The 27,975-nt window shown below is 39.3% G+C and overlaps 1 protein-coding gene across 1 annotated transcript; it reads right to left on the bottom strand.

Annotated features, from left to right (window-relative positions):
- Positions 1-1,136: 1,136 nt before the first annotated feature.
- RunxB (Runt related B) lies at positions 1,137-26,590 on the bottom strand. The gene is made up of 5 exons (XM_068303269.1): positions 26,158-26,590; positions 25,876-26,092; positions 13,490-13,690; positions 2,814-2,990; positions 1,137-2,753 (listed from the first exon to the last, which is right to left on the bottom strand). The coding sequence occupies exons 1-5, from the start codon at positions 26,497-26,499 to the stop codon at positions 1,657-1,659; spliced, it is 2,034 nt and encodes a 677-aa protein (XP_068159370.1). The 5' UTR covers positions 26,500-26,590; the 3' UTR covers positions 1,137-1,656.
- Positions 26,591-27,975: the final 1,385 nt, after the last annotated feature.

Here is a 27,975-nt window from a genome sequence, read left to right as displayed (position 1 = left end):
CTCCATAAGTCATGAAATGTTTGCAAGTGTATTGGTGTGTATAAGTGTATGGATTACTTTACAATTGTAGACAATTTTTCATTTGTTTTTTAGTTGCGAAATTTTTATTAACGAAACTTTCTGGCACTCTACTCTATACATATATGTATGCATTCAGATATTGGTTTTTTTTCTTCTTTTTACTTATTTACAAATCGGTTTACTTTCAACTTACAATTAGTTTTAATAAATTTTAAAATATTTTTACCAAAAACAAAAAAAAAACATTCTTTTTTCTGTTTTTACTTTTCCTCTTACGAGTAGATGATCTAATTTTAAATTTTTTTCGGCATTGGATCAAAATATGTTCAATTTACATAGATATTGATATCTTTATATCAGAGTTGTGCCGTTGAGCATTAGCATTACTTTTTCATTAGCAATGAAAATAAAAGGTAATGGATTTAAACACGATTTCATAAGCATTATTTAAATTAAATTGAATCCTTAAATCAATTTAAATTTAGGGAAAATTCAGAAAAAAACTGAAAAAACAAGAATAAATTAAGAAAAATTTTAAAAAATTAAAAAAAAAAATTGGAAAAAATTAAGAAAAATTTAGAAAATTAAGAAAAATTAAAAAAAATTAACAAAAAATTAAAAAAAAATTAAAAAATTAAGGAAAAATTAAAAAAATGAGCAAAAATTAAGAATAATTTTAAAAATTTAGAAAAAATTGGAATATTTTAAAAAAATTTTAATGTTTTGTTAACTTTTCTTAATTTTTTTTTTTTAATATTTTATTTTTTTTAATATTTTTGTTTATCCATTGTAATTTTTCGCAATTTCGCGTAATTTTTCATTAGCATTGTTTTTTTTTTCAATGCTAATGTAAAAGTAATGCTAATGCTTAACGGCACAATTCTGCTTTATATATATATTCGTTAATGGAATAACTCTATATAGATCTCGTTGCTATATTTGTATATACTCTTATTTATTAAATATTCTGTTGAATTTTTGTTGTTGTTGTTGTGGGCCTTGCTAATTGATTTAAATTCGATATGTGAGCCACTTTGGACTAGAGTTATTAATAAAAAAAAAAGTTTATTAATATTAGGTATATTTATGTGTAAGTATATTAAATTGAGGGTTTTGTTTGACTAATTTTTTTTTTTATTTTGAATGTTCTTCAATTTGTTGTGGCAAAGCAAAAATCTAAAACGAATAGAATTTACTCTAATAGATAATTATCTTTAGAAGATCCAGAGAGAATTTTAATCTAAAATCATGAAATATTTGCCGAAATTGTAGGCAATGAATTGTAGTATTGGGTGACCCTAGAAATTTGCATCGAAGTGTATAAAGTTCATAACGAACGCGTCTTGCCGAAAATCTTTTGTATACTTTGTCGTAGATATATGTTTCTATATTTGATATTCTATATATCTACTTTCTTGCAGATCCTTAACGAAATTCAATCAACATGGACTGCGGGAATGGATGAGAAGAATCCTCTGTTTGCCACAACATTCGTATATTATATGTTATTCAAGTGTCTCCCGCCCCCACCCTAACCCTCTAGCGATATGGCACAGCCCATCATCGTTACTGCCCGCCAGCTACATCCTCCGGCTGTTTGGCCAGACACGTGCCCAATAGGGCGGCGGCCAGCCGCTAGTAGGGACGCCAAACATCCGCTGTGGGCTTGGGTGTGCGCGTCCTGATGGGTCCGCCGCCACTGCCTGGACCGCCGCCACTGGAGCCCGACACGGAAGCGGATCGTGAGGTGGTGCTAACATCATCAAGATCGATGGTCTCCACAGGTGAGGGTGATCGACGCGTGGAGCTGACCGGAGGCGAGGCAGCTGCATTCGGATTCGAGTTCTCAACATCTGGGGGATTGTGTGTGATGAGGGTGACGCAACGTTTAATGAGATCGGATGCCACAGCAACGGCACCACCAGAAGCACCAGAGGGTGTCGATGCCGCTGGAACTGTGGTCAGAGTGGTTGTTAATGGCTGCTGCTGACTCGAGGCGGCCGAAGAGGAGGAAGAAGCAGCCGCTGCAGCTGCTGCACTTCTTAGCCATGGCAAATGATCAGTGTAGGATCCATAAAGTTGACTATATAACCATTGGCTCGACTGGGGCAGCAGGGCAGGACTCTGGAGAAACAATTGGGCTGCCAATGCGGGATTAAAGGTGGGCGTGTGCGGTGTATTCGATGGAAAGGGATTGCCTGCACCACCACCACCACCGCCAGCCGCACCGCTTGCCGATCCATTGGCTGAGAAACCACCGAAAAGATCTGTGTGGTTTTTACTACGCTGTATAAGCGCTGTAAAGGCACCACCCGAACCGCTTGAGAACTCTGTCTGATGGCCGAGTAATGTCGACTCGGCCTCCGTTCCATCTCCATCTGCATCGGCCTCTTCATCCTCTTGGGTCAGCGAGCTGAGACTCTTTCTTGGCGATCCAGTAACTGAAATCGAATCACTCTCGAAGCCGGCATCATCGATATTATGATTATTATTATCATCCTGGCTGCTTAAGCTGGTTAAAACTGTCGGCGAGCCAGCTCCCAAGCCGACAACACCCACACCCAAACCCAAGCCCAAACTAGATCCGGAATTTGGTTGAACAAAGGCGCTGGTCGTGGTTGTGGTGGTGGTTGGCGTTGCAGTGGGTGAGCCCTCTGGACTGGTGGTGCTGTGTGCCGGACCCACCGTGGCCAAGTGCTGATGCTGCTGTTGTTGTTGCTCCTGCGAAACATCTGCGGACAAGGAATGAAACTTAGATATATATTTTCAAGTGGTTTTAGCTGGTTGATCACCTGTCAAAGTTCTTAGACTGCTGGCTGTGGGAAATGCTGATGCCGCCGCTGTGCCCGGATGATGGGTGAAAAAGTGTCCAGTCGGAAAGCCGCCGGGGCGGCCCCCTAATGCCATATGGGCACGCCAATCGGGTGCATGTAAATGGCTATGCATGCCCACCAAATGATGTGCAAAACCTGCCGAGGGAGAGTAATCCAAAAACATATCGAGCTTTAGTTTAGGTTTCACAACAATTGTATTTATTCAAGGTTAACCGCCGGTTCAAGTCCAATGCCAGGCCTAAACAAAAAACCAAAACACCTACCACAAACCTCCACACTCCCCCTCCTCCTGTGTCTTCAGTTCTATCTCATATTTGGCTTTTTGTTTGCAAAAAGGCATCGCCCGAAAATGCTACTGCAGCCGACGGCCAAAGCCCAGAGTCGACGGCGCTGTCGACGTCGTCGTCGTCTGCGTCGTCGTCATTCGACCACATATAGCCCACTGTGCGAGACCAAAAACGTTGCCGCACATTTTGGTTGCTGCAAAACAACTTTGGCCGCCATCTAATACCCCCCACCCGCAACCCAAAAAGATACTTGCTCCCTTATGTATGAATGGGCTGCTGCTCCTCCCCTTAGGTTTGGTTTATCTCCGCTGGTTTGGCTCCACCTTCAGGAGGTAGCAACACAGCTTCTTCGAAACTCCTCTAAATAAATTCATTAAAATTATATCCTCTCTTTGCCAGGACCCTATATAACACAGCGGCCCACCTACCGCCCCGCCTCCGCCCTCTCCATGACCATTTGTTCTTGCTCATTCTCTCTGCTGTTGCTGTCTCTGTTTGGTTGCTGCTGCTGCTGCTCGGTGACCATGTTTGGCCGCCATCAAGTGGCAGCCCACATCTTGTGGTGCACTCACTGGGAGGGATTGCAGCAGCAGGACTCGAGGATTTCAGGCCGCAGTCGCACATACTACGCGGTTGCTGCTAACGGCGACGCTGACGCTGCGTTACGAAGGAGGAGCGCAGTTGTTAGGCGACAGGGTGTAGGGGGAGAGGAGGGAGGCAAGTATGTAGGTAGAATGGTAACCTGGTCGCTAAGACTCAGTCTAAGAAAATGCCAAGGCAAAAGGCAAACTTCCAGACATACTACTCACAGAATTCGCTCACATGCATTTGCTTGCTCGCTCGCTCGCTCGTTCACTCCCTATATATCTGGCCTCTAAGTCTCAATCGCTCGGTCTCTGTCTCTCACTCAGTCTCTGTTCAGACCTCTTCGTTTCTCTCCAAGTCTCTTACACTCTCTCACTCTATCTTTCCTTCTCTCTCTCTCTCTCTGTCTCGCTCGCTTTCTCTTTCTCATATAAACACTCTCTGGCTGTGACTTACTCACACCGCCAACTGCCATCTCATTCGCACACACACTTGAGGCCAAAATACTTGGCCAAGTTTTGGTTCACAAAGTTTGTTAACCAAAATTTTACCGAAAATGTGACACCAACCCAACCAACGAACCCAACCAACCAACCAAGAAGAAGGAGCTAAAGCCATCGTCATCTTCATCGTCATTTTCATCGACATCTTACTGTGCCCTCTATTTCATATGATTGGCATGGCTGCATTACACATACGCACACACACACACACTCACCCACTATATACACCTACATATATACCTATTGGTATCGCTACATTATAAACTGGGTCAAAGAGACAAGCGTTAATGCAAACTTAACAATTATCAATTGCTAAGATGAACATAATAAATTCTGCTTTTAGGTTACTTTCAATCAACATCATACCAGTTATAGAGAGAGAGAGACTATCATTGGCGAAACCTTTGATTTTCCCAGAAAACTCACTATAGGAAACGACATCTCAAAGGGCAGATCTAAAACTGTAATTTGCTAAGAATTTGCCCACTAAAGTATGCAACAAGTAGTCCAAATATCAGCTATTTTTGATATATACAATAAAACTAAAATTATCGAAGCAAACATTGCTAGAAGACAATTCTGAAGTTCAAGGCATTTGAAAGGTTATACATTTGTTGCATACTTTGAGGGGCAACATAATCCCTTATTCACTGATCCTAAACATAAACCGCATATGAGTCTCAAATTGTTTCTTATTGAATGAAATTCTTAAACTTTATTCGATTTCTGTTACTGTTTAGTTAAATAAGAGATTATAGATTACTCAGATCTCAGATTATGACTCTGGAATAACTATGAACATATACTTTCAGCATCTAGATACTACAAAAGACGATCCTAACTTTTAGCAAGTTTTGGATTAAGTTATCTCGCTCTCTATTAAAGGATAAAGGATCCTGTAAAACTATAAAATAGTTTTGAATTTGTGAGAAAATTCATGTTTTTGCTTTAAAGAAATAGGATTGAGACCAAAAATTTGTCTTCTATCTATATCAACTTTTACTTAATTTTATTTAATTCCCTTTTTAGATTGCTTCTTTTTTGTTTTCTTAGCTTTTTAGCCACCACGAAAAACTATCCGATGACCATTTTGTTTTCCATTCCCATTCTAAAACCAATATATATGCATATTTAAGTGTTTTACATACTTGTATGTACATGATAATACGGTATGGAACCCTCCCGATACCCTCCCGACACACACACACAGACATACAAAATGGCAGCTATAACAGGCCACAGAAACTATGGACACACACACAGACACACTGACTCACATGACACATTGAGGGAGCTCAGCGAAATGGCTGAAGAGCCCGCCCACGATGTTCGAGTGCTACTTAAAGCCTGCCAAAACGATTCCTTCCTCCTTTCGCCTTGGAATGCCATTGAGCGACAGTGCGACAACATTGAGCAAAATTTTGTGTGTTTCCATATATAATACAACATCACGTCGATTTTGGCTAACCTAAACGAAACTATATACATATATATATATATATAGCTTGTTGTATATACCCCAAAATATATGCATATGTAACTGTATCTGTTACTCCCTCTCTCTATGTGTGTGTGTGTGGGCAATGGGCAAACCTTAATATGCGGTCCTGTAAGGGAAACCCTATGTGCGATAAAGGGTTAGCCACGTTTGGTGTCACTTTTTGCGGGGAGCAGGAGGTGTGGAATGGTTAAGGACGTCTCGTCTCGTACCGTTTCGGGTTTGGGGTTTGGTTTCTTTAACGGCATTCGTCGTCGTTCTCGACGCTTTTCCTTACCCATACACATACACAAACGAATATATATATGAAAATTCCCATTTGGGCCAGGTGCCACCCCTATCTCCTCTCCCCCTCTATTCCACAGCCAAAGCGAGTGCTCTCTATCTGTGTGTGTGTGTGTGTGTGTGTGTGTATGAGTGTGGCGGAGCATAACGCGGTGCCATTGGTGCGCCACAAAAAGCTTTCATGAGAGTCTAACAACAACATTTTGTTGCTCTTTTGTTTTTTTTTTTCTTTTTTATTTTGGTTTGGCTATGTTTGTTGTTTTTTTTTTTGTCCCTTTTGTATGGGCGGAGAAAGCCATGTGCAGCTGGTATTGGAAACCATGCAATAAAAATTATAAATAAAACAAAATTATTTTTGAGTTCTCTGGGACCTTATGTGGCGCCTTTTTTTTTGGCGTGTTTAGCACTTGCTTAAGCTGCCGACGGCAAATCGCAAATGCGTCTCGCTAACGTTTCACCGACGGCAATTCAATTTTAGCCTGGAACGCCCCCCGCATTTTGGGATGGCATCATCTACCGCCCCCCACCCAAAACCCCATCGAAGTCACAGCAAGTCTCTCGACCAAGCCTCACTCAATTGCCCCACCTCTCTCTCTCTCTCTCTCTCGCTCTCGCTCTCACACTCCCTCTCTCTCTCTCTCTTTCTCTCTCTTTCTGGGCAATGGGCAATGAAAACGAAAGGCGCACGGGCGCCACCAAATAAAAAGAAAGAAAAACCCAACAACGCGCAACAATTTCTCACCACAAGACGTTGCCTTGGAAAAATAATACGAAAGGAAAAAAAAAGGAGAGGCAAAGTCATTGCCCAAGTGGGCTTCTAATTCACCACAAGGCACAAGTCGGTGTGGGGCGGGGGGGAGGCTTACTAACTGAACTGAACGGCCAGCGAATCAGGGGAAATCAAGCGACAGGAAAAACTCACTCAATTTCCAAGCTCAAACTCAACCAAAGTGAAAGAGAGACACCAAGTGTTAAGAGCCGGAGAAAGCGAGAGAGAGATTGACGCCTGCGCTGCTCACAACACGGCCCGACGACACACAGAAAACACATCCGACAAGCTGGCAGAAGCAGCAGCAGAAACATCAGCGGCAGCAGCGACTGAAGTTCATTTCTGTTGCCTACATTTCAGCGCGGATGCTCAACGGATGTTTTTCTCAAATAGAACGAACATTTTGTTGTCTTTCTTGGTTCTACATTTACTTTGAACCAATATTCGTTTTTTTTTTTTTTAATTTTAATTTTTTATGTGTTTGTGCTGATTGTTAGAAAATATTATTATTTATTTTTTAATTTCTAATGTTTCTTGGTTTCTGTTTGCTTTCCCTAGTCACTTTAACTAGAATTTGAGTTAAACTTTGAAACCTTTTTTATATGCAAATCTTAAAATTTCACTTGATATATGAAAATTATTTTAGTTATTCGGGTTTTATCATAGACGATCAGTTGAGATTATTAAAGTCAATTATTTGAAATCTTTCCTAATCGATTTTAAGTTCCTTGTAAGGCCTTTTACTTATATCGGCTCGCAACCCCTGATAAAATGTCTTAATAGAAAGCTTTTACAGCCCAAATGGCAGTTAATAGAGACTTCAAGCCAGATGTTATTTTGCCAGCCAATCATTTAGCAGACAGCCGGTAACAGGTGAAACAAATCCATACAATCAACCAAACCAAACCAAACCAAACCAACACACCCACTTACCATTCCTCTGTGTGTGTGTGTGTGTGTGTGTGTGTGTGTGTCGGCGTGTGTGTGCCATATCAGTATTTACATGTATTTGTTGTAGATTTGCAAATTGTTTTGGCAAATTTGTTATAGCCTTACCACCGCCTCCACCCCCATGAGAGGGAGGCTGACAGGAGTTTGCTTTGCCCTCTCCCGTCTCCCCACACGGCAGCACGCACAATACGCACAAATTTACCGTTACACAAGTGTTGTCAACACATGCCAGCAAGAGGAAAGAGAGTGTGGGAAGTGGTATGACGACGGTGGCAGGACTCACACACACACACACACGCACACATGCCAAAAGGCCAAGGCATAACAGGCCGCAAGTTATTACAGAAAGAAGGCAGGAAGAAGACGAAAAGAACAACAACAACAAAAAAAAAAGAAATGACAGAATGCGTGAGGGGCGGGAATGGAGTGGATGGGAGTGGGGGCTGAACCCAGACAGCATTCTTGTGTTGTTGGCAAACATATTTTCGCAAATGTTATAAATAATTTTAAATGCACACCTTTTGCCCTACACTCCCTCTGAAATAAAAAATATTAAAGAAGAAGAGAAAAAAAATGTTGCTGCTCCCTGCGTGACCTGGACATGAACTCATACCCAGACCCAGACACAGACCCTTGCCCGGATCCTTCCCCTTCGGGTGTATTAGTGTCGCATTGACACGTAAATTGACATGAAATTGAATCAATGCTGTAATATGTCCTTGGGGGGCGACCAAACCAACCGACAACCGACAACTGAAAACGAGAAACTTTTCAACAGCAGCATCCTGAAGGCAAGTGGCGTAGGCAGAGAGCAGAAGAGCAGCAGAAGAGAGGCAAGAGGTGGGTTAAATGCTGGGGACTTTTGATGAGATGGAAGGACTTGAGTCAACTCGCCCCGCCTCGCCACGCCTCAAAGAAGCACACGCACTTCAGGGCTGACTTTAAAATACATTTTCGTTTTTACTTTCGCACAAAATTGAGCTGTTGGCCTACAAGTTACCCCACTCCCCCGTACGTTTCCTTTTGGCCCGCCCTCAGGGCCAACTGTCTGTGACTGTGCAAATTTGTCTGTCTGTCTGCATGTTTGATTATATGTACTAAATCATCTCTTTCGCAACAAGACGAGCAAAAAAAAAAAAAGGATAAGAAAAAATAAATAAACTGCGAAAAGGGAGTAAAAGCGAGTTTATTAACTTGTTTAAAATGCGCCACACTTTAACCCTTTTTCGCTCCCTTTCACTCTCCCCATTTTTCGCTTTCTTGTCAAAGTGAAAACGATGACTTGAAAGAATGCTAACGACATGCAAATGCAATTGAACTTGCACTAACTTAATAATAATATTAGCGATAAGATTATCATCATCATCAGTGCCAAACAAAATCAAACAATACGAAGAATGAAATATATTCAATATGGAAATATATAACTTATTAGAGAGAGACACAATTGGCATTGGGAAAGGACCTTAATATACCATTCCATACACTTCCCTCATTAAATTTAAACGTCTCAACTCATTTGAGAGGTTAATATAAGTAACTTACTTACTTATCTAGAGTTTGGCTAATAAAAGGATCAGTTTACAATTTAAATTTACCAAATACTTAAATAATCCTTTCAAATTCTTTGAGAGTCATTAGAAAAAATCCTCTTGGTTAGGTTCATCATGAACATTAAAGATGCTTCAGATGGGTCAGGAGGAGAATGATAGAAAAATCGAAAATGTTTAAGTAAAAATTGCATTAAAAAACTAAAAGAACTTTGTTACTTGTGTGTGTTCGTATGTTTGTATGTGTGTGTGCTAGAGAAAGTTTTTGCCAAAATGATTAAAAAGGACCAACAAAAAAAAAAAAAGAAAGAAAGACTAGTCTAGTTTATATGTGTGTACACGGCACTACAACTAGCTGAGGACGAGAATAAGAACAAGAACGAGAAAGATGTAACGAAATAAATATAATATGGCAGAGAGGGAGCAGAGCACATTAGTGACACGCCTTTCCACAGGACTCCATGGACGACCCCACAGACTTTAGCTAAAGGTGCCTTGCCGCCTGCCCTTGCTCGCCTGCCTTGGCTATGAGTGAAAAGTGGAAAATTTGTAGCTTCCGCAGCGGATATCCTGTTTCACACACACACACACACACGAACGTCCCGTCCCGCCCCGCCCCCAGCACTCACCACTCCCATTTCGAAGTGCCTTTAGCAGAAAAAGGAGTCAACTAACTACAAAACGAAAAAAAAAAAAAAAAAAGAAAGAAGAAAGTTTCGCGTTGCGTTTTTAGTGAAAATTATATTAAAATTTTGCGCTTGATGTAATTTATGTCATAAAACCCATATAAAGGAAGGCGAACACACTTACACACACACACACACTCATACACACACGTGTGTGTAATTACGCTCCTATGTATGTGTGGGTGTCTGTGTGTTAATGTTGTAAATGAATTTTCTGCTCGAATTAATTTTTCAGCAGCATTTGTCTTGGGTCTTCCTGCTGAGCTCTAGTATTTTTTTATTTAAGATTATTTATTTAAAACCCTTTTTTCCCCCCCATGTAACTTTCTCTCTCTGGCGTGGGCTTTTTCTGTCTCCCTCGCTGACATGTCAAAGGCAAAGATCAAAGTAAGCACCCAACACACACACGCACACACACACACACACACACACACACTGATTGCACCACATTTGGTTAAATTCGAAATTTTTCGTTAGCTCATTTAGCTAAGGGTTCCAAAATACTTTCATATACTATGCACAAGATTTCTTTTGTGAATAAAAGAAATTACATTTAGATACAATGATGGAATATACATATATACATGTATATATGTATGTGTGTATGTATGTGTGTGTAAACATACTAAAAATTTTCATGATTTTATTCAAAACTTTAGTTAATGAGCAAATTCGAGGAGAAAAAGTTTTGTTATCTGTAGTCTACTTGAATGATTACTCATTACAAAACCAAATGAATGCATCTGTAAAACGAATCATTCGAAAACTCTGAGTACTCCTTAAGTACTCATATTTCGAAAACTAGTTTTAGTCATTCACTTTTATTTAGTTAAATTAATAAATAAGTTTTAGCAATTGTATTTCTTTAATTCATTTCAGTTTTCTTCCCATTTCATTTGATTCATTTTGAGACTAAAAGTCTCAGATTTGGAACTGAGAAGATAAATTGAATAATATTTCCGAATACTCGAAAGAATTCTTTCTCCCATGTATTTGTTGAATGTTTAAATGGAGAGAGAAAGATCTTTGAATTAGAAAATGGAAACCCAAATTGGTCTTCAATTCAAATATTTCAAATTTCAATACTTTTTGAAAGATTTTCACTTACTTTTCTGCATTTTTCAAATAAGGATTTTAGAGAAAACAATTACTGAAACAAAAATATGAAATGCTTTCACCTTATGTAAAGAGTAACTGTTCGAAATCTCTTGAAATCGTTTTAAGCATTTAACTTTCGCCAAGTCTCATTTTTGGCAACAGCAAAAGTATTTGGTCTTTATTTTTGTGTCTGAGTGACAGCATTCCCCATGACTGCTCCATCGCTGAATCCATACCACAGCCGCCCCACCCCCACCTTACCACGTTATTTTGGCTGTTTCAGTTGCCTGCTTCATTAACACCTCAAGCCATTAGCATAAAGATGATGACAAATGAGCAGGCAGACAAGCGATTCTCCATCTCTCACCCTTACTCCTTTCCTTGAAAGTTTCTATCACGCTCGCTCTCCCTCCCTCTCTCTCTCTCTCTCTCTCTCTCCATCTCTGCATTTGTCTTTGTGCCCTATTTATGAAAAGACAGCGCCCTGCTCCTGCTGGGCAGGACAGAAGCGGCAACGAGATAGAGAGGCAACAATTATACAACAAAACAACAGCTTGAAAAATCCATTAAAATGATTTTAATCCTTTAACGAGTCACACACAAAAACGTCGTCAACGTCGGCCTCGTCGCTGTTGTCGCTTCCGAGAAATGCGCATCGAGTGAATCGACGGCGAGAAGTTTTCATTTTCAACCAACCCCTCTGAATTTCATCACATCTTCTACTCATCTCATGCCATGTGCCACCCCCTTTTTTGCCCATAACCATCTCCTCATCCATATGTAGCAGAAGCACAAGCAGCAGCAGGCGTTGCCTTAAATTATTTTAAAGAGCCGTCGCCGTCGCCGCCGCCGCCGTCGTTGCCGCGACTGTTGCAACAATAAACACGCGATATAACCAGACTGCGAACAAGGATAACGATGCCAAAAAAAAAGGATATGTCTGTCGAAAAAGGACAACAACAGCAACGGGGAGAAACGGATGAAACGTCGCCTGGTGAACAAATCGCGTTTGATACGCTTTGATTTTATTAAAATTTAACAATTTCTCTATGAAATTTATGAGCCCCGGGGCCCTTATTTGCCCTCCATTGAGAAGGGCGCTCGATATTGACGTCAAAGTAAAAGTAAATTCTTTTTACATTTATCACAAAAACAAAAACAAATTTAATATGAAAATATTAACCAACAAATTTGTTTCTTATCAATAATCAATAATAACACAAGAAGTTCCACCATCTAAATAATAACTAAATTAAAAGTTACAACAAACTTTAAACTTTAAATAAGAAAATATTGAATGTAGGTTTCTATCACATCGAGGTCTAAGTAAGGATACTGATACCCAGAACTAATAGGATATGCAACTAGTTTCGAGCAGGACTGAAGTTTTTATATAACTGAAGAAGATATTTCTGAACCGATAATGTGGCGAAATCTATTATAGAAAGGTTCATGTAGAGTGGTGCGAAATTGTAGCAGCTCGGAGAAGTCAACTTCAGGATTCAATAGTTCTTAGAGAAATAGTTTTGATCCATAAGTTAGACGGAGCTTAATTAGTTCAAGACATTTTCATTCCAGTGTAAGGATTCTAATAGGCTTATTAAAGAGATCAAACACAAGATCCATTTGCTTAAATGGAAGTATTTGTTCTTATAGGATATAAATCCTTAAACTCAATCAACCATCGCCTTTTAAGGCCAAGAACAAGAACTCTTAGATCTACTAAGCGTAGACGAAAAGTCGAACTTCCAAATATTCTATCATATTTCAACTATCTTTAGTCTTAGTCCCATTCACTTTGAAAGAAATTCAGTTCACATAAGAACACATGGAACAACCCATAAAAACCGAAACCCGAAGGTTTAATTTATATTAATCGCAACCAATTGGCATAAAAGGTTTAATCAGCAATTTGTATGTCAAAAGGGCAAATGAATGTTTTCCCTAATTTCGTTTGTTTTTTGTTCAGATACTTTTCAAGCTTATCTGCAGATTATTTGGGTATATTGATACCCTAATGCCCTTGCAATTGGTATCAAGTTCAATGTTGAACTCTTTCTCTGTGTTGTTGTTGTTTGTTTTTGGGTAACCCTATTAATAGGTATATTTATTTACAGCTAATTTCGCGTTACCGCCCCGCGGACAAAATAGACAACATTAAGCTCACCTGCCATGTCCTTTTTCACCCCTCTCGTTCTCCCGCCCTACGTTTAGGTCTGACATTGATATGATTTGGTCCTAACGAGCACAACACAAGAAACAAGCCCTTGAGGCCATTTAGCTAAAAGCCGCTTAGTTTCGCATCTCCTTCCATCAGTTATCCCCACGGCACTGAATTGAGATGCGTTATATTGAGCTGAGCTGAACTGAACTGAACGGAGTTTGGGCTTTTTAAAGGTTTTTCATTCCCCATGTTAAATACCTGGCAACTTAAAGGGTAATCCAGCCATAAGTGGATCCGGTCCAAAGCGTTGTGGCCCAAATGCGAACGGATGAAAACCCTGATGACGAACCTTTGAGCGTGGCTCACGTGGCCCATCGACAGTTACCTTAATGGCCTTCGTATAGGTGGCTATTTGTATGGGATTCGTTGAGATCACAATGGTGAGGGTGAAACTTTTACCTGCAAAAAAAAGTGTACAAAAACAAACAAATCAGATTTAGCTGCAAGTTATGAGATGACAAACTAATTAATAGGAGATATTGAGATTATTGAGAGTTAAAAGTTAACTTCTGAAGGAAAGATATGAGCTTTTAATTATAAATATTTCAAACTTTCGATATTAGGAGGCACTGTGAGTGTTTCTCCTTTTCTCTCTACACTTATCACTCTCTATGTGAACCACCCATTAACTCCTTGAATATATATATCCTTTATATTATCTTTCTGGCCATAAATATTCAAATGTTTATTTAATGTTTTTACTCTTTCTCTTGTCTTAAACTTTTCTCTCTCTCTCTCTCACTCTCTGTCTCTCATTTTTTGGTCGCGAATCTTTTCCAGTCATCGTTGGTTTAATAAACATAAATTGTAACTTTCTCACATGCCTTGGGACATAAGAAAAGCCAAGCCAAAACATGGCAGAGTAAAGAGAGTGTAACGAAAAGAAAAGAAGAAGAAGAAGAAGAAGGAAATTAAATTTTCCCAGCAAAGTCAAAAATTATATTGCCAATAAATGAAGACACAGACGCCGACAACATCGAAGACGACCCGCCCTGCAATTACCAGTGGGGTGCTGGCAGGGGGAGGTTGAGTGGGGGGTGGATGAATGGCCAGAGAATGGGAAGGGGAGGGGGCGTTGCGTTGCGTTAAGGCAACGGAATGAGCTGCCAAACAGGAAGCCGGAATCGACGTTTATTAAAACGGAAACTCGAGACAACTGTGCGGCGGCAGGCGAAAGCGGAAAAAAAATACAAAATACACCCGAAAAAAGCAGAAAAAATAGCTGAGCTCTGGAAAAGATGGCGACAAGGACATAATTCTCAACATCGTCGTCTTTCACTTGGCAAACAATGTCCTTGGAGCTTAGAGCCCCAGGCTGATAAGGACTCGCCGCCCCCCCTTGGACCAAAAAGTGATTCACACAAAACAATCTCCCCCTTTTTTTGTCTCTCTCTCTCTCTCTCTCTCTCTCTCGCTCCATTACTTGCTCATTCTCTATTTCTCGCCCAGCCTGTAAATTGCAATTTTCAAGATTTAAGCGTGAACAATAAATGTCACATAATCTGTAAGTAGCTAAATAAAAGTAAGAGAACAAAACAAAACCAAAAACGAACAAAAAAGCAAAAAGAACGCAGCTATTTAATTTAATTTATCGCATTTTAAACATCCAGACGAAACAAAACAATAAAGCAAGGAGCCATTCTATAGGACAATATAACAAATTTATTTGTTGATTGCGGTCTGTAGGAGGCAGAGAGTCAGTCCGAATGGTGGGTCTCCATATAAATCGTTTGAATCGCCTCCCCTTGGTTTCTCTTGTCTGTGGCCCCGCAACAATTTGTAGGGACTTCAAAACTGATAAGACAACATTTCCATTCATTCTACAGTTATCTTCGAGTTATCTTCGACTTTAAAGAAGGTCACCATTCGACAGACTCGCTTTTTGATAAGTGAATAAGTTCATTTACTCACTGAATCATTCTTCCATCTACACTGACTTTGTTTTCTGAAGTCTCTAATCATGCATTAACTAAAGTCAAAGGTTTGAATGATTGAGTCAATGAGTCGGTGATTCACTCACTGAAAGGAATCGTTCAGTTCTGTTCACTACTCAATATAATTGAGTTGGATAAGTACATACATACCCTTGCAGGTGTTAAGCCTTTGCCCTTTTATGGAAATTGTTGATTGTCGTGTCTGTCTGTCTGTCAGTGACATGAATTTCCCTTAGCATTAAGTGAATTTCTTTGGCATTAAGGCAAAGTGTTAAAATTATGATCTGTTAAGTGTCTAAATACACCCACATCCTAGTTGAGCAGCAAAAGATGGAGCCGGAAATTCACTAATGTTGGTATGGGTATAGAAAATTTTGCTACCTTATGGGGGTTGCTTTTGGTCTTTCATGACCAATTCATTGTCACACTTGCTGCTTGTGCCCCTTTGCTTCTATCTCTTCTCTCTCTCTCGCTTACTCTCTCTCTGTGTGTGTGTGTGTGTGTGTATTTAAAATGTCATTTTGTTGTCAACCTCAGACTTCTTGTCTTATGTCAAATTATAATTATGGCGCCATGCCTGCCTACTAACGACATTAACAGCAACAGTTCCCAGTTACCAGCTCCAGTTTCCAGGCCAGGCCAGGCCAGAAGGCATTTTGGGCCAAACTCTACCCCCAAATTATGTGAAGCCATTAAATTGCCTAAGCAAAAATGAACCCTTGTCCTGTTTTGTTCCTGTTCCTGTTCTCTACTGTATTCTGGCCTTCTGCTCCTTCATTATCAGCGATGTCGAAAGTTAAAATGCAGGCAAAAATGTTGCCAGCCTTTACAAATGAAACAAATTTTTGCCTTTCTTGTTGTTGTATATTTGCGTAAGGTTAAACGTTTGAAAAACTTTGTTTTGAAATCACTTAGCGGCCGTTGGGTGGAAAACACACCCATACACACACACACACACACACACATAGAACGAGATATGCATAGAGTCAATATATAAACATTATTATGTATATACAGTGAAACCTGACAACATTTGATTAGAAATGATTTATTTTTCAAATATATAACTTAATTCCACTTTAGTATTCGTCTTAAGTTTTAAAAAATCTCTAGAAATTTGTAAGGATATGATTGTGAACTGAACGATCTTCGGGAAGTTTTCAAACTACAGACTATTATGATCTTTGAGAGAGAGAGAGAGAGAGTAAGTAAGTAATCCCTCTCTCTTTCTCTCTCTCTATCTCTATCCCTCTCTCTCTCTCTCTCTCTCTCAGAGCTAATAAAACAAACTTATTTCTTGTCTGTTCACTTCAGGATATTAAACGATCATTTATGATGATATAAATCATTAAGTTCCTTAAAAGCAAACGTTTATCGATTGTTGTTATCGATTGTTAATTGAAAATGTATCAATATTGTGCCACAGGGAAATAACAGTTAGTTAACAGCACGGCTAATGGGATCGTTGGAGCTTTTGAAAGCAATTTGGCTCAAAAAACTGTAAAACGCACTTAAGGATTTCACTGTACAAATGCACACACTCACACACATCGAGAGAGAGAGAGAGAGAGGGGAGAAAGAGTATACACACACACACACACACGTGCATCTATTAGAAGGTTCCAAGTTGGTCCTTTTTCCAAAAAGGGTGCAGGACTTTGTCGTCGTCGTAGTCGTCGTTGTCGTCCTTGTCGACGTTCCCTTTTGCAAAGTGGTGATAATTTCTGCTTTGTTGCGAAAATGACAACATTTTAACCCGACTTGACTCCACGGCCACCTCCAACTTCTCCACACCCACCAGTTCAACTGTTTGTTGTTGTTGTTGTTGGGCTTCTCCACTTGCAATGGACGCGCAAGACTTGTGTCGACTTTTAATGGTTTTTCATCTTATTAGCAAGCAAAGTTCTTTGTCGCCGCTTTGTTGCCACGCCCCTTGACTATTTGGCGGGTGGGCGGAGTGTATGAAGTGAAATGGCGAAAACGGCATGAAGAAGAAGTGGGGGGGAACTGGGGGAAATGGTGGAAATGGTGTTCCTGGTTCCTGGTCTTCAGATTTATTTTGCAATTTTTGCTCATTTGCCAAACCCGTAAAACAGGAGGACGAGAAATGACGGCAAGGACTTTGCCTTTGTCTTAGCCACTTTGTGAGCAATCTCTTCTTCTTTCACACTTTTCACCGTTCCAAAAGTTGGCACCACCCCCCATCCGGCAAGCCCTCACCCACCGCTGCCACTGCTGCTGCTTCTGAGGGCGCATAATTAAAAAGTTTCATTTCATTTTGTTGGTTTTCTTGGTTCGTTTCGCCTGTTTATGTTCATTTGTTTTCTTGTGTAGGTTTCTGGGGTTTCCCCCCTCCCCTCCCATCCCATCGCACCTCCTTCTCTCCATCATCATGATCATCTTCGCCTTGCTGGATGCTGCAGCCGTTACAATATTTTTCATTGCGAGGACAAGGCAAAATGGGGCGAATGGTTAACTTTGGAATGGAGTGCTGATTGTTGCTGCCTTTTGTCCTAATGATTACCGACTTTTTGCGTCTTTTGCCTTGCCCCAACCCCCTGCCCCGTCCACCAAAACATTTTTTTTTTTTTTCACATGCTTCGTTTAATTTAATATTAATCCAAGAACTTTGTTTGTTTGTGTTGTTTTGTATTGCTTTTTTTTTTGCCTTTTTATTTTCATTATTAATTTATATAGAAAAAAATTAGTTTTCATTAGGCCTTGACAAATCTAACTAAATAATAATTTAATATATATTTTAATGCTTAGTTGCCTGGTCTTTAGGTCTATTGTTTGGCTTAGCCAGACATCCCCCATGACAGATCACCCCATTGGTGAGAAGGTGCAACTGGGAATGTTCCTTATCTATTAGGTCGGTTTTTTTCTTTGTTTTTTTGGGGGAGGGGGTCAGCTGATTAACTTAAAAGTTACTCAAGTATTTTGGCATTCAAAATGTTTGGCTTATGAATTTTGTATTCACACCCCCCAAATAAATGCCAGATATATGGGAAATATGTATGTACTATATTCCATATGCAGGACTATGGTGAAAAGGTGGGATGGTGAAATGGTGGCTGTGGGACAGGGGAGTAGGAAAGAATGTTGGCCGCATCCTACTTAATATTGCATTTTGGAGCCAAACAATATGCATGCACTGTAGTAGTCCCAATCCCAATGCCAATCTAGCTCCGAGTTTCCGTATTTCGCAATGCCGTTCATTTATTCATTCATTCCATTCATTGTGGCAATCTCTCTGTTTTTTTGGGTGTCGGCATTTCGACTCGACTAGTCCAGTCGACTGACTGGTCCAATTCAGTTTAGCTAGCGAGCAGTAAACACTGAGAGAGTGGCAGACGGCAGGGCAGTTGGCATAGGTTGGGGGAGATGGGAGGTTAATTTTCGCGAATTTCTGAACATTCCGCTCCTTTGCCATAGTCACACGGCCAGCCAGTCAGTCAGTCACGGTCGTTTGGTTCTGGCCATAGCAACAGCCCATAGAACGAGACGGGACTCATTTCGGGCGATGGCTCATAGAAAATCTATAAATTCTGATCATAATTTTTATGAAGCAAAGCAATATGAAAGTGGCAAGTAGCTGGAGGGATAAATGACTAAATGTTTCAGATGGAAATTTGAATTTAACGAACGTTCCCTTTTAAGGGGCAAATCTAAAAGTAAGTTGGACTAGAGATGAATAAATAACAATTAGACTAAGAAATTTTCTCATTGTTAAGAGGAACAGTTTTGGCATGGACTGTAAACAAAGGAAATGCCTTTGAAAACATCAAAAATCTTTAATTTTAGACTCATGAGATAAAGAAAAAACATATCTGAATCAAAAAACAATGAACAGTAAGACCACGAGAGTCTAATATTGTTAAGAAGAATACTTTTTGCATAGAATGTAAACAATTTCTTTACTTTTCATAAAGAAACTTAACTTTATGAACTCAAAAAACAAATCTAAATCAAAAACAACTTTAATTTAAATCATCAAATGGTGGAATCTTAATGGAATCTTTTCATTATCCTAACTGCAGGATATTTGATTCTTGGGCAGGACTGGGTTACTGGACCTGCATTCGGAGGGCAATCAAGTGATGCAGCTGAAGCTAAGGACTTTAAGCTATTCCTTTTAGCCATCGGTGATGATGATCATGATGAGGATAATGCGGGAAACAAAAAGGCTATGACATTTCATTAAACAAATAACAATTAGGCACACAGCAAATACTAATTTTAAGTGTGTGTGTGTGTGTGTGGGAGTGTGGATTTGTGTGAAGGACATTAACAACCCTCACTCATATCCACCATCTCTCTACCCACACACACACACACACACACACATAGATTTAGTTGCCTTTGTGAAGGCTGCAAATGTTAATGAAAATTAAAAATTCAACATCAAAAGAAGCGAAATGAAGAAAGGAATTGACTTGGATGATAAAATGCAAAAAGGAGAAAGAAGAAGATGGAAGAAGTGTTAATGTGTTATCTGATTTATTTATATATAATCTCATGAGTGTGTGTGTTCTCTCTCTCTCTCTCTCTCTCTGTGTGTCGATGTGAATTGCTTGAATTTGTGAAAATCGTGACTTCAATTAAATTCCATTCAATACTCAAGGAATTTTCAGCTGATGATGCGCAAGTAATTTCTGAAATTGGATACTTGTATGCCAACTGTAAACACACACAAAATGCACAGACAAACATATGTATTTGGTATATGTGTGTGTGTGTGTTTGTGTGTGTGTGTGTGGGTGTGTGTTTGTACTTTTGTATTAAATCAAATTTTAATTGCGCATACTTGTCCTTCGGTAAATATTTGCAGCGCTTTAGCCGCCTTTGACTCAATCTCTTTTGCTCCCTCTCTCCCTCTCTCTCTCTCTCTCTCTCTCTATCTGTCACTGTCACTCCTGTCTCTTTGGCGACAAGGAATTTAAAGGGCAACAAACCATGAGCCAGAAGCTTGGCAAACAAGCATTATGAGCAAACAGACAAACAAATAAATAAGCTGCAAATAAATAAATTGGTTGAATTTGGCTAAGCAGCTAAAAAAAAAAAAGATAAAATAAAATACATACATCAGGTACAACTGTACATAAATGCTGGTGACCCCGACGTCATGGAAAAACCAAAGAAAATGATTAAATAACATATATTCCATATTAAATACAACTTAAATTATTCATTTATGATTAGATCGACTGAAAACGATTTGAATAGATGAAATTGGAACAGAAGTCTTGCAGTTTACTAAACCTAATCAAAGAACAAACTAAGATAAACTAAATGCCTACAAAATTCCCCTGGATATGGAATCGAGATAATGGCGCTAACCCTGTAGTCGGCATAGATGTCGCTTTAGACGGACGATATTTATTTCAAAGTATTCATATCCAGCAGAATATAAAAATCTATTGAACTTGCCAATTGTTGTGAATGTCTGCCCCATTTCATCATATCGTTTAAAGAGTCTTGAATTGAACATATTTGGCTTTTGACATCCTGTGTAGGGGAGGATGCTTTGTGCTTCAGTCGCAGTCGTCCGTATGGCCAAAGGCAATGTGGAAAATGTGGAACAGAAGGACTCGTGAGGTCTTTGCATCGCATTCCCAAGACATTTTTTAGTGACTTTAGTTGGTTCCCATATTAAATGATTTCAATTGTTACATAAAATGTTTCTTGTTATTTCGTAAACTTGAAAACCATTTCGATTCCATACAAATTTGTATTATGAGTTTCAAGCTTAAAGCTTCCGGCTTACATTAAATGTCATTAAATATTTAAATATGCGCTACGGCGCGGCAAGTCAAGTTTTTTGGCCTTCTCAATCAAGCTAGTCTCCCTCTCTCTCTCTCTTGCTCGCTAAGATCTCTAGCAAACGCTAACGTCAATGCCAATGCCACCCAATAGAAACCCAACCCAATCCTTTCCTTTGCTTTCTTTTCCTATCCAACATTCCTTCAATCTACTCCACAGGCAACAACAAAATAAGAGAGGAAAAAAAAATTATACCTAAGACTTTTAATGAGATGAAGGCGAAATTTCATTATGAAGTTTGCCTACTTGCCTGGGGATTTGGTTGAGGCCTAAGATGGTGTTGTTGTTGTTGCTGTTTGGCTCTTTTAGCTGCTGCCAGTCACCAGTTCCCTGGTTCCCAGGTTGCCAGTTGCCAGTTGCTAGTTGGGTGTGGTTGCGAACGGTAACCTCGTTAAGCTTAATTAATAGCAGCAATGTGATAAACACCAAGGCTAAGAGAGGCCCAGCTCGGCCGCCATTTTGTTGTCACCCGCTTCAACTCAACTCAACTGAACTGAACTCAACTCATACACACACAGCCACCCACCCACCCACTCATCCACACACAGAAACTTTTTTCGCCCAGGTGTCAACTACAGCCAAGAATGGCACCATGAATGGCTGGTAACCCGGGGGAATGGGGAGAATAAACATTGTTGGGTAGAGAAGTTCGTTTTTTAATGAGCCCAAATGTCAGGTTGGCTAATGCTGCTGCTGTTGCTGCTGGCACTGACATTTGACAGATTTTCAAGCCCATTTTCTATTTATTTAAGCATTATCCAAGACGGGGTAGATATGTTGGATAATCCCACCCTCCTCTCCCCCTCGATGATGGAAATGGCTAGAACTAACAAAAACTTGCCTTAGAAGAGATAAATCAACTTTTTATAGTTTCATTTTCCAATCATTTACTAATCACATTTCATTAAATATAAGAATAGTTTATTTACATTTATGCTTATCTCATTTCTGATATCCTTTTTTATGCTTTTTCCAGAATATCTCAGATCTTTTAATCTTTCCATTATAACAAAATCACTTCAATTCAATATATCAAACCCATTTTGAGATTTGTTCAATAGAAACTTAACTTTCATTTGAAGGGAAGAAGACGAATCACTTTGCAGCCTTCCTCCACAAGACTCTGTTCTCTCTTGCTACTACTTCAAGTGCAGGTCCTTTCAATGTTAGCAAAAGATCTAAATTTTTACTCTATTCTACAAAGATTTCTAGGAGTATCTTGTGTCTCTGCAATTGTCTCCCAGGTATTATACACTACGATTTAGAATTTTATTCAACAGAGATAGTAGTGGGAGGATGGTAGGAGGGTGGCGGTGAGGGGGGTATTGTTTTGGTGGCCATTCAAAAAGTCATAGACATCTCAATGATTCAATTAAAATGAACTTTTAATAAATGATTATACGTATTCAGTCTGAGAGCATTCCTAAAACTCAACTCGTTTCCCCTCCCTCAATGCGTTTTCTACTTACTTATAGTACTTCTCGAATTGTGCGACGATAATCACGAGCAGTTAATTAACATATTATCGTAAATTCAGTAGCAACAACAACAACAACAATAACAACAAAAGATGAAGAAGGCTTAGAACCTTCCGTCCGGCAGCAATGGCAGCAGCAGCAGCAGCAGCATCAGCTTTGGTAATGCACTTCAAAGTGCTTACACATCAATGCAATGCAAAAAGCATGAGAAGGAGGAGAATAAAGTGGGGTGGGGTGGGGTGAGGCAGTGGGGTGTCCAACTCATTTACATTCTGTACAATGTTAAGGCAGGAGTGGGTGTGTGGGTGTGAGGGTGTGAGTGTGGTGTGGTGGCAATAATTACATGTGCTGGGCAGATATTCCTTTCCCTCCTTGAATGCCTCACATCCAAGTGATTGTAATTCATTAGTAGACAACGACCAAATGCATTTCCCATTTGGATATATGAGTGTGTGGGTATGTACGCACATGTGTGTGTGTGTGTGTAGATGAGTGTGTGGATTATGCAGTTTCCGCTTCAATGCAAACTGCAGTTCCAGATTCCAGGTTGCAGTTGCATCTATGGCAGCTGCTGATGCCGCCATTTTATCTAATTGCGTTCGCATTACGCATACGAGGCGAGGTCCCCCATATCATTAAAATTACAAGTTTTAAAATACAAAAACAAAAATAATCAACAACAAATACGAAAACAACAACGAGGGTTGCCCCAAGCATATATAAACGGAAAATCCAATCTATAAAATATCTAATATCCTTTTAAGTTAACTATTATTTCAACTTATATCTGTTAGATCCACGTTAACACAGATTCCTTAGATATATTCATATTATCCTTACTTCGAATACAGTTAATACTAAGGAACCTACTGGAAAAGTCATATGTTTAGTCAACCCTCGGATTCATTCTCTTTGCACAGCTTATAGAGTTGAGTTGGAAATGGCAAGGGTATGAGGTGGAGGAGGAGCAAGTGATGGTTGAGTACATCTGTTTGAGTCTGCAGCCTTGACAACTGCAAGTAGCATTAGTTGTAAATAGCAAAAAACAACAAATTACAATTTTTTTCCCGTTTTCTATGTGTTTTTTTTTTTTTGCTTCTATTACAATGGATTTGGAATTTGTTTACTAATTGAAATTAAGCAAATATAACAGAAAAGCAGAAATGGGTTGAGGCACTTGACCCATGTAATCCTTTTAAAACAAAATGGGCAAAAAGAAGAAGAAAAAAAAAAAGGAAAGAGTGGGGGAAAAAAAGACCTGTAACCGGATAGAAAGTTGTTGATCAAGGGGGCAGAAGAGGTGAGGAGAGGAATAACAAATTTGTCGAATAGAAATATTGTTCTTGTTGTTGTTGTTGGATAACGCCTTTTTCAAACGGTAATTAGTAGGGAGAAAATGAAAGGAAATTTCAGAAGAAAAAGAAGAAGAAAAAAAGGTCCTTTTGCTGTTGTTGTTGTCCCATAATCAAATGTTTAAAAAAAGATTTGCAAGTAAATCCCAAGGAATTATTTGCCACTTGAAACGTTTAAAAATGCCAACAAGAATGACAGACGAAAGGAAGTTGAGATGCGTAGCAAAAGAGAGCGATTGAGGGGCGGGGGACGGCAATGGCGGAGAGGGTGAATGGTCTCGCTTGAACCCCAAAAAAAAAAAAAACACAAAAAAAAAAAAAGAGAAAATCAGAGGCAGGTCTGGGTCCAGACAAACTTAATGAGCAAATTGTCAAATGCCGCGGCAAAGCGCGCACTTAAACATGGATAGACCATGCCCACCACCCACCTCTGCTGTTCGCCATCCCCGCCGCCATTTGAACCTTTGACCAGAAATGCAAAAGAAAGGAAAAAAAATTGACGAAAGAAAATGAAAAAGAAAAATATCTTGACGAGAGAGAGAAAAAAAGAAAGTAAAAGTTGCCTCTTGTCGTCGTCGTTGCGTCGTCGTCGTCGTTGTCGTTGTCCGCTCCCTTGTTGTTAGCCATGTTTGGGGATTTGAATAAACAGTTACGCTGATTTAATTTGGATCCCAGTACCCCACCCTCCCACCAAGTGCCCTTGCACTCATAGTAGCAATCATGGGTGAGGAAAAAAATTCTATCACAGTATGTTGTCTGTCACCCTCGATTTGATTTTTAAATTGCGTTCGTGATAAATTGACGAAATGAACAGCAATAACGCCATGACGCCATGACGAGAAGAAGGGGATCGGTGGGCGGTGGGCGGTGGGGGGGTGGAGAGAGGCCCAAGTAGCGAAGGCCAAGCCCAAAAGAAGTACAAACTGCCAACGCGAAATTGACAACTGTCAAGACGCCGCCAACGTTCGCCCCCCTCCCACTCCCCCTCCCCGTTCAGTATAGACATATAAAAATTAACTACAGACTACTTATCTTATTTCTTGCTTGAGCAGAGCCAAAAGGAAAGAAAAAAACATCTACCAAAAAAAAACAACAACAAAAATTGAGAAGGAAAACGAAGTCTATGTCTGGGCAATATGCTAAGATAACGTTGACGATGTCATCGCTTGGCCCCGCTTGGAATCTTCAGACCATTGAAGGGGAACAATAATGATGACGACCATGATGATGATGATGGTAGTTGGAGAGTTCGTCTCGACCTGCAACCGTATGAAATGTCAAGCCAAACGCAAAGCAATCAATTGAAAATTATATGTCCTGCTACAGAGACAGAAGCATTGACCACAGCAGCTCTTCAACCACCTTACTTACCTTACCCTTTGTTTGAGGGTTGCGGTCAATATGAATCAGGTTTTATATCAAACAAAAATGTGGCCAAGAAACTACCAACTACAAGAGATATCACTTTTTTCTATGTCGAATCTTTCAGCATATTCTGGATTTTTTCCTTTCGCACGAAAGTAAATCAAAGGACCTCTCACAACACAATCGATCACAATCAGGAGGGGGTAAGGAACTCCAGCAAATGATAAGTTAAAGAGGAATTAAGTATGTACTAAGAGGAATGCTACTAAATCGACTAAACCTTGTCTATCAATTAATATTAATGAATTGAGACCGACAAGGTAATTTATCTCATCAGAGATTGTAAAAGATTCTATTCTATTCCTTTAAAAAGTTGTTGACCCAAGAAATCAAAGATAAACTACAAGTGAAAATGAAATTCTACTTATTGTATATAAGTTTTTAAGGTCTTTTGATCTCCAAATCTGTTCTACCATGATTAGTTTAACCCAGAACTTTCAAGCTATTTGGTCTACGATTCCTTGAGAAAATTTCATGTTCATATAGAAGAGAAAGCAAGATCTTAGTTTTCACTAGTCCCGCTGAAAGTGAATGGAAGAGATTTCTTATAGAGAACTTTGGCTCTCACTTACCTCTGCCACTTCGGCCCACAAAACGCAAATCATTGAACTTGGCCACCTGATTCTTCATCACGGCCGTGCAATTGCGTAATTCCCCACAAAAGTTCTCATCATTGCCCGCTCTTATGGTCACAATGGTCCCGTCCATGACCTCACCCAGGGCAAGCACTTTAAAGGCAATCGGCAGGGTCTTGTTCGAGCGCCAATGTGTGGGCAATGTCGTGCAGACCTGTCATATGGAAATGGAAGTCAGAATAAAGTAGTTGCGACTAGTTGAACGAATCATGCACTTACCACATGAGGTGATCCTGTTTTCACTAGCTCGCCGGGATGTTCGGCTAAAAGGACATCGACAGTGCGCTCAATTAGATTTTCGGGTGTTAAATATGGACTAGTGTCCACGGCTTTTGTTTTTGCATTCGAGTTGTTGTTGTTAGTGTTGTTATTGTTATTATTATTGTTGTTATTGTTATTTGCCTCTGCATTGCGTCGTTTGGTATTGCTGCCCGTCGTGATCGGCGTTGTGCTTGTTGTTGTTGTTGTTGCTGCTGCTGTTGCTGCTGTTGCTGATGGATTGTGCTGTTGCTGCTGCTGTTGATTTGAGGTGGTCGAACTGACCTCAGCAGATATGTGCATTATTGCAACACTCTATCTAGGTAAATGAAATCTTTCGACGACTTCTAGTCACAATGTTTTGCATCAAGTTTTACACTTTTACCGATACGATCATCTTTAATTGAAATACAAAAGATCGTAAAATAAGTTCATTACTTTTTAGAATAAATTTCACCAAAGTCAGTTTAAAACTTATATTTTTCTATCTATATATATTTAAAACAACTTTTAACGTCTACCTACTAACTAAATATATAAATTTCTTTACAAACAAAAGTTGTTTTAAAATAATGAAATACTAAATTTTGCAGAAACCATTTAGGAATCGTAAAACTATCACCAAAAATTATATTATAGATGCATTCAATGGACAACCTTTGGAGTTTAATTACTCAAAAGAATGAGGAAAATGCCTTTATACATTCATAGACAGATCTATGGGATCTTTATCCCTTGAAGTATGCAATGCAGAGCTGAATAGAGACTTGAATTTGAGTAGCTAACTACACAGGACTATAGAATTGAAGTTTTTCTAATATAGTTTACCATAATCTAATCTGATCTGATCCTGGATCTATGCTGAGCTTCAGTTTGTGACTTACAACTTCACTTTTGACTACATACATAAGTGTAGATGATTAGATATATTTGATGATACATTTGGTATATGAGTGCAAACTCAGGATCAGGATACTAAAAAACACTCCATGCAACGGATAAGCTGACTTTTTTATAAAACTTCCATCAAAGAAGCAAATTCCATTCGTTCATCATATTTTTATCATTATCATGTTTATCATCTAAAGACTACTTTACCGATGCTTAGTTGATGCTCTTATTGGGCAATTGATGAACACATGAAAATTTCTATATAATATCCTAGTTGAACAGGAATAGAAACAAGTTAACTTGACTCACAAAATACGCAAAGAAGTCGATCACTTATCAACAATTGGAACATTATGAAAGTTGCCTTTCATTAGAAACCAATATAAGACACAATTAACTTTCACGATTAACTAGTTCAATTATCTAAGAGATTTCACTAGTTTACAGATGATTTTTTTTTTCAATATTATTATTACACTTTAATTGGACCAACTGATGATGGGTTGATGGGAATTTTGGATGCTGAACCGCACACCTTTGCGTACAAATTGCATTTAAGTTGAACTCGGTGAGAGCAGCTCAATTAAATATTAAAAAATCATAACCATAATGATTGTTTGGGTGGCCATAGAGGGGGTGAAGGGTTAACGATGGATTACAGCTGATTAACTAAGATGCGAAGTGCAAAAAACAAAACGAGTGAAAGAGTGAAAAACGTATTTAAATAAAAAAATATAATCGAATCGGCCAGCTGTTGCCAGCTGTTTGTTTGTATATGTTGGCCACCGAAAAAAAAAAAAAATGAAGAAAAAAATTGTCAGAAATATGTACAGAGTCACGCACACACACGCACACACACACGTTCATTTTCATCATCCACACACACAC

The sequence above is a fragment of the Drosophila tropicalis genome, unplaced genomic scaffold (genome assembly GCF_018151085.1).
Source record: "Drosophila tropicalis isolate 14030-0801.00 unplaced genomic scaffold, ASM1815108v1 contig_158, whole genome shotgun sequence".
Lineage (NCBI taxonomy): Eukaryota > Metazoa > Arthropoda > Insecta > Diptera > Drosophilidae > Drosophila > Drosophila tropicalis.
This window is presented reverse-complemented; position numbering and strand designations above follow the sequence as displayed.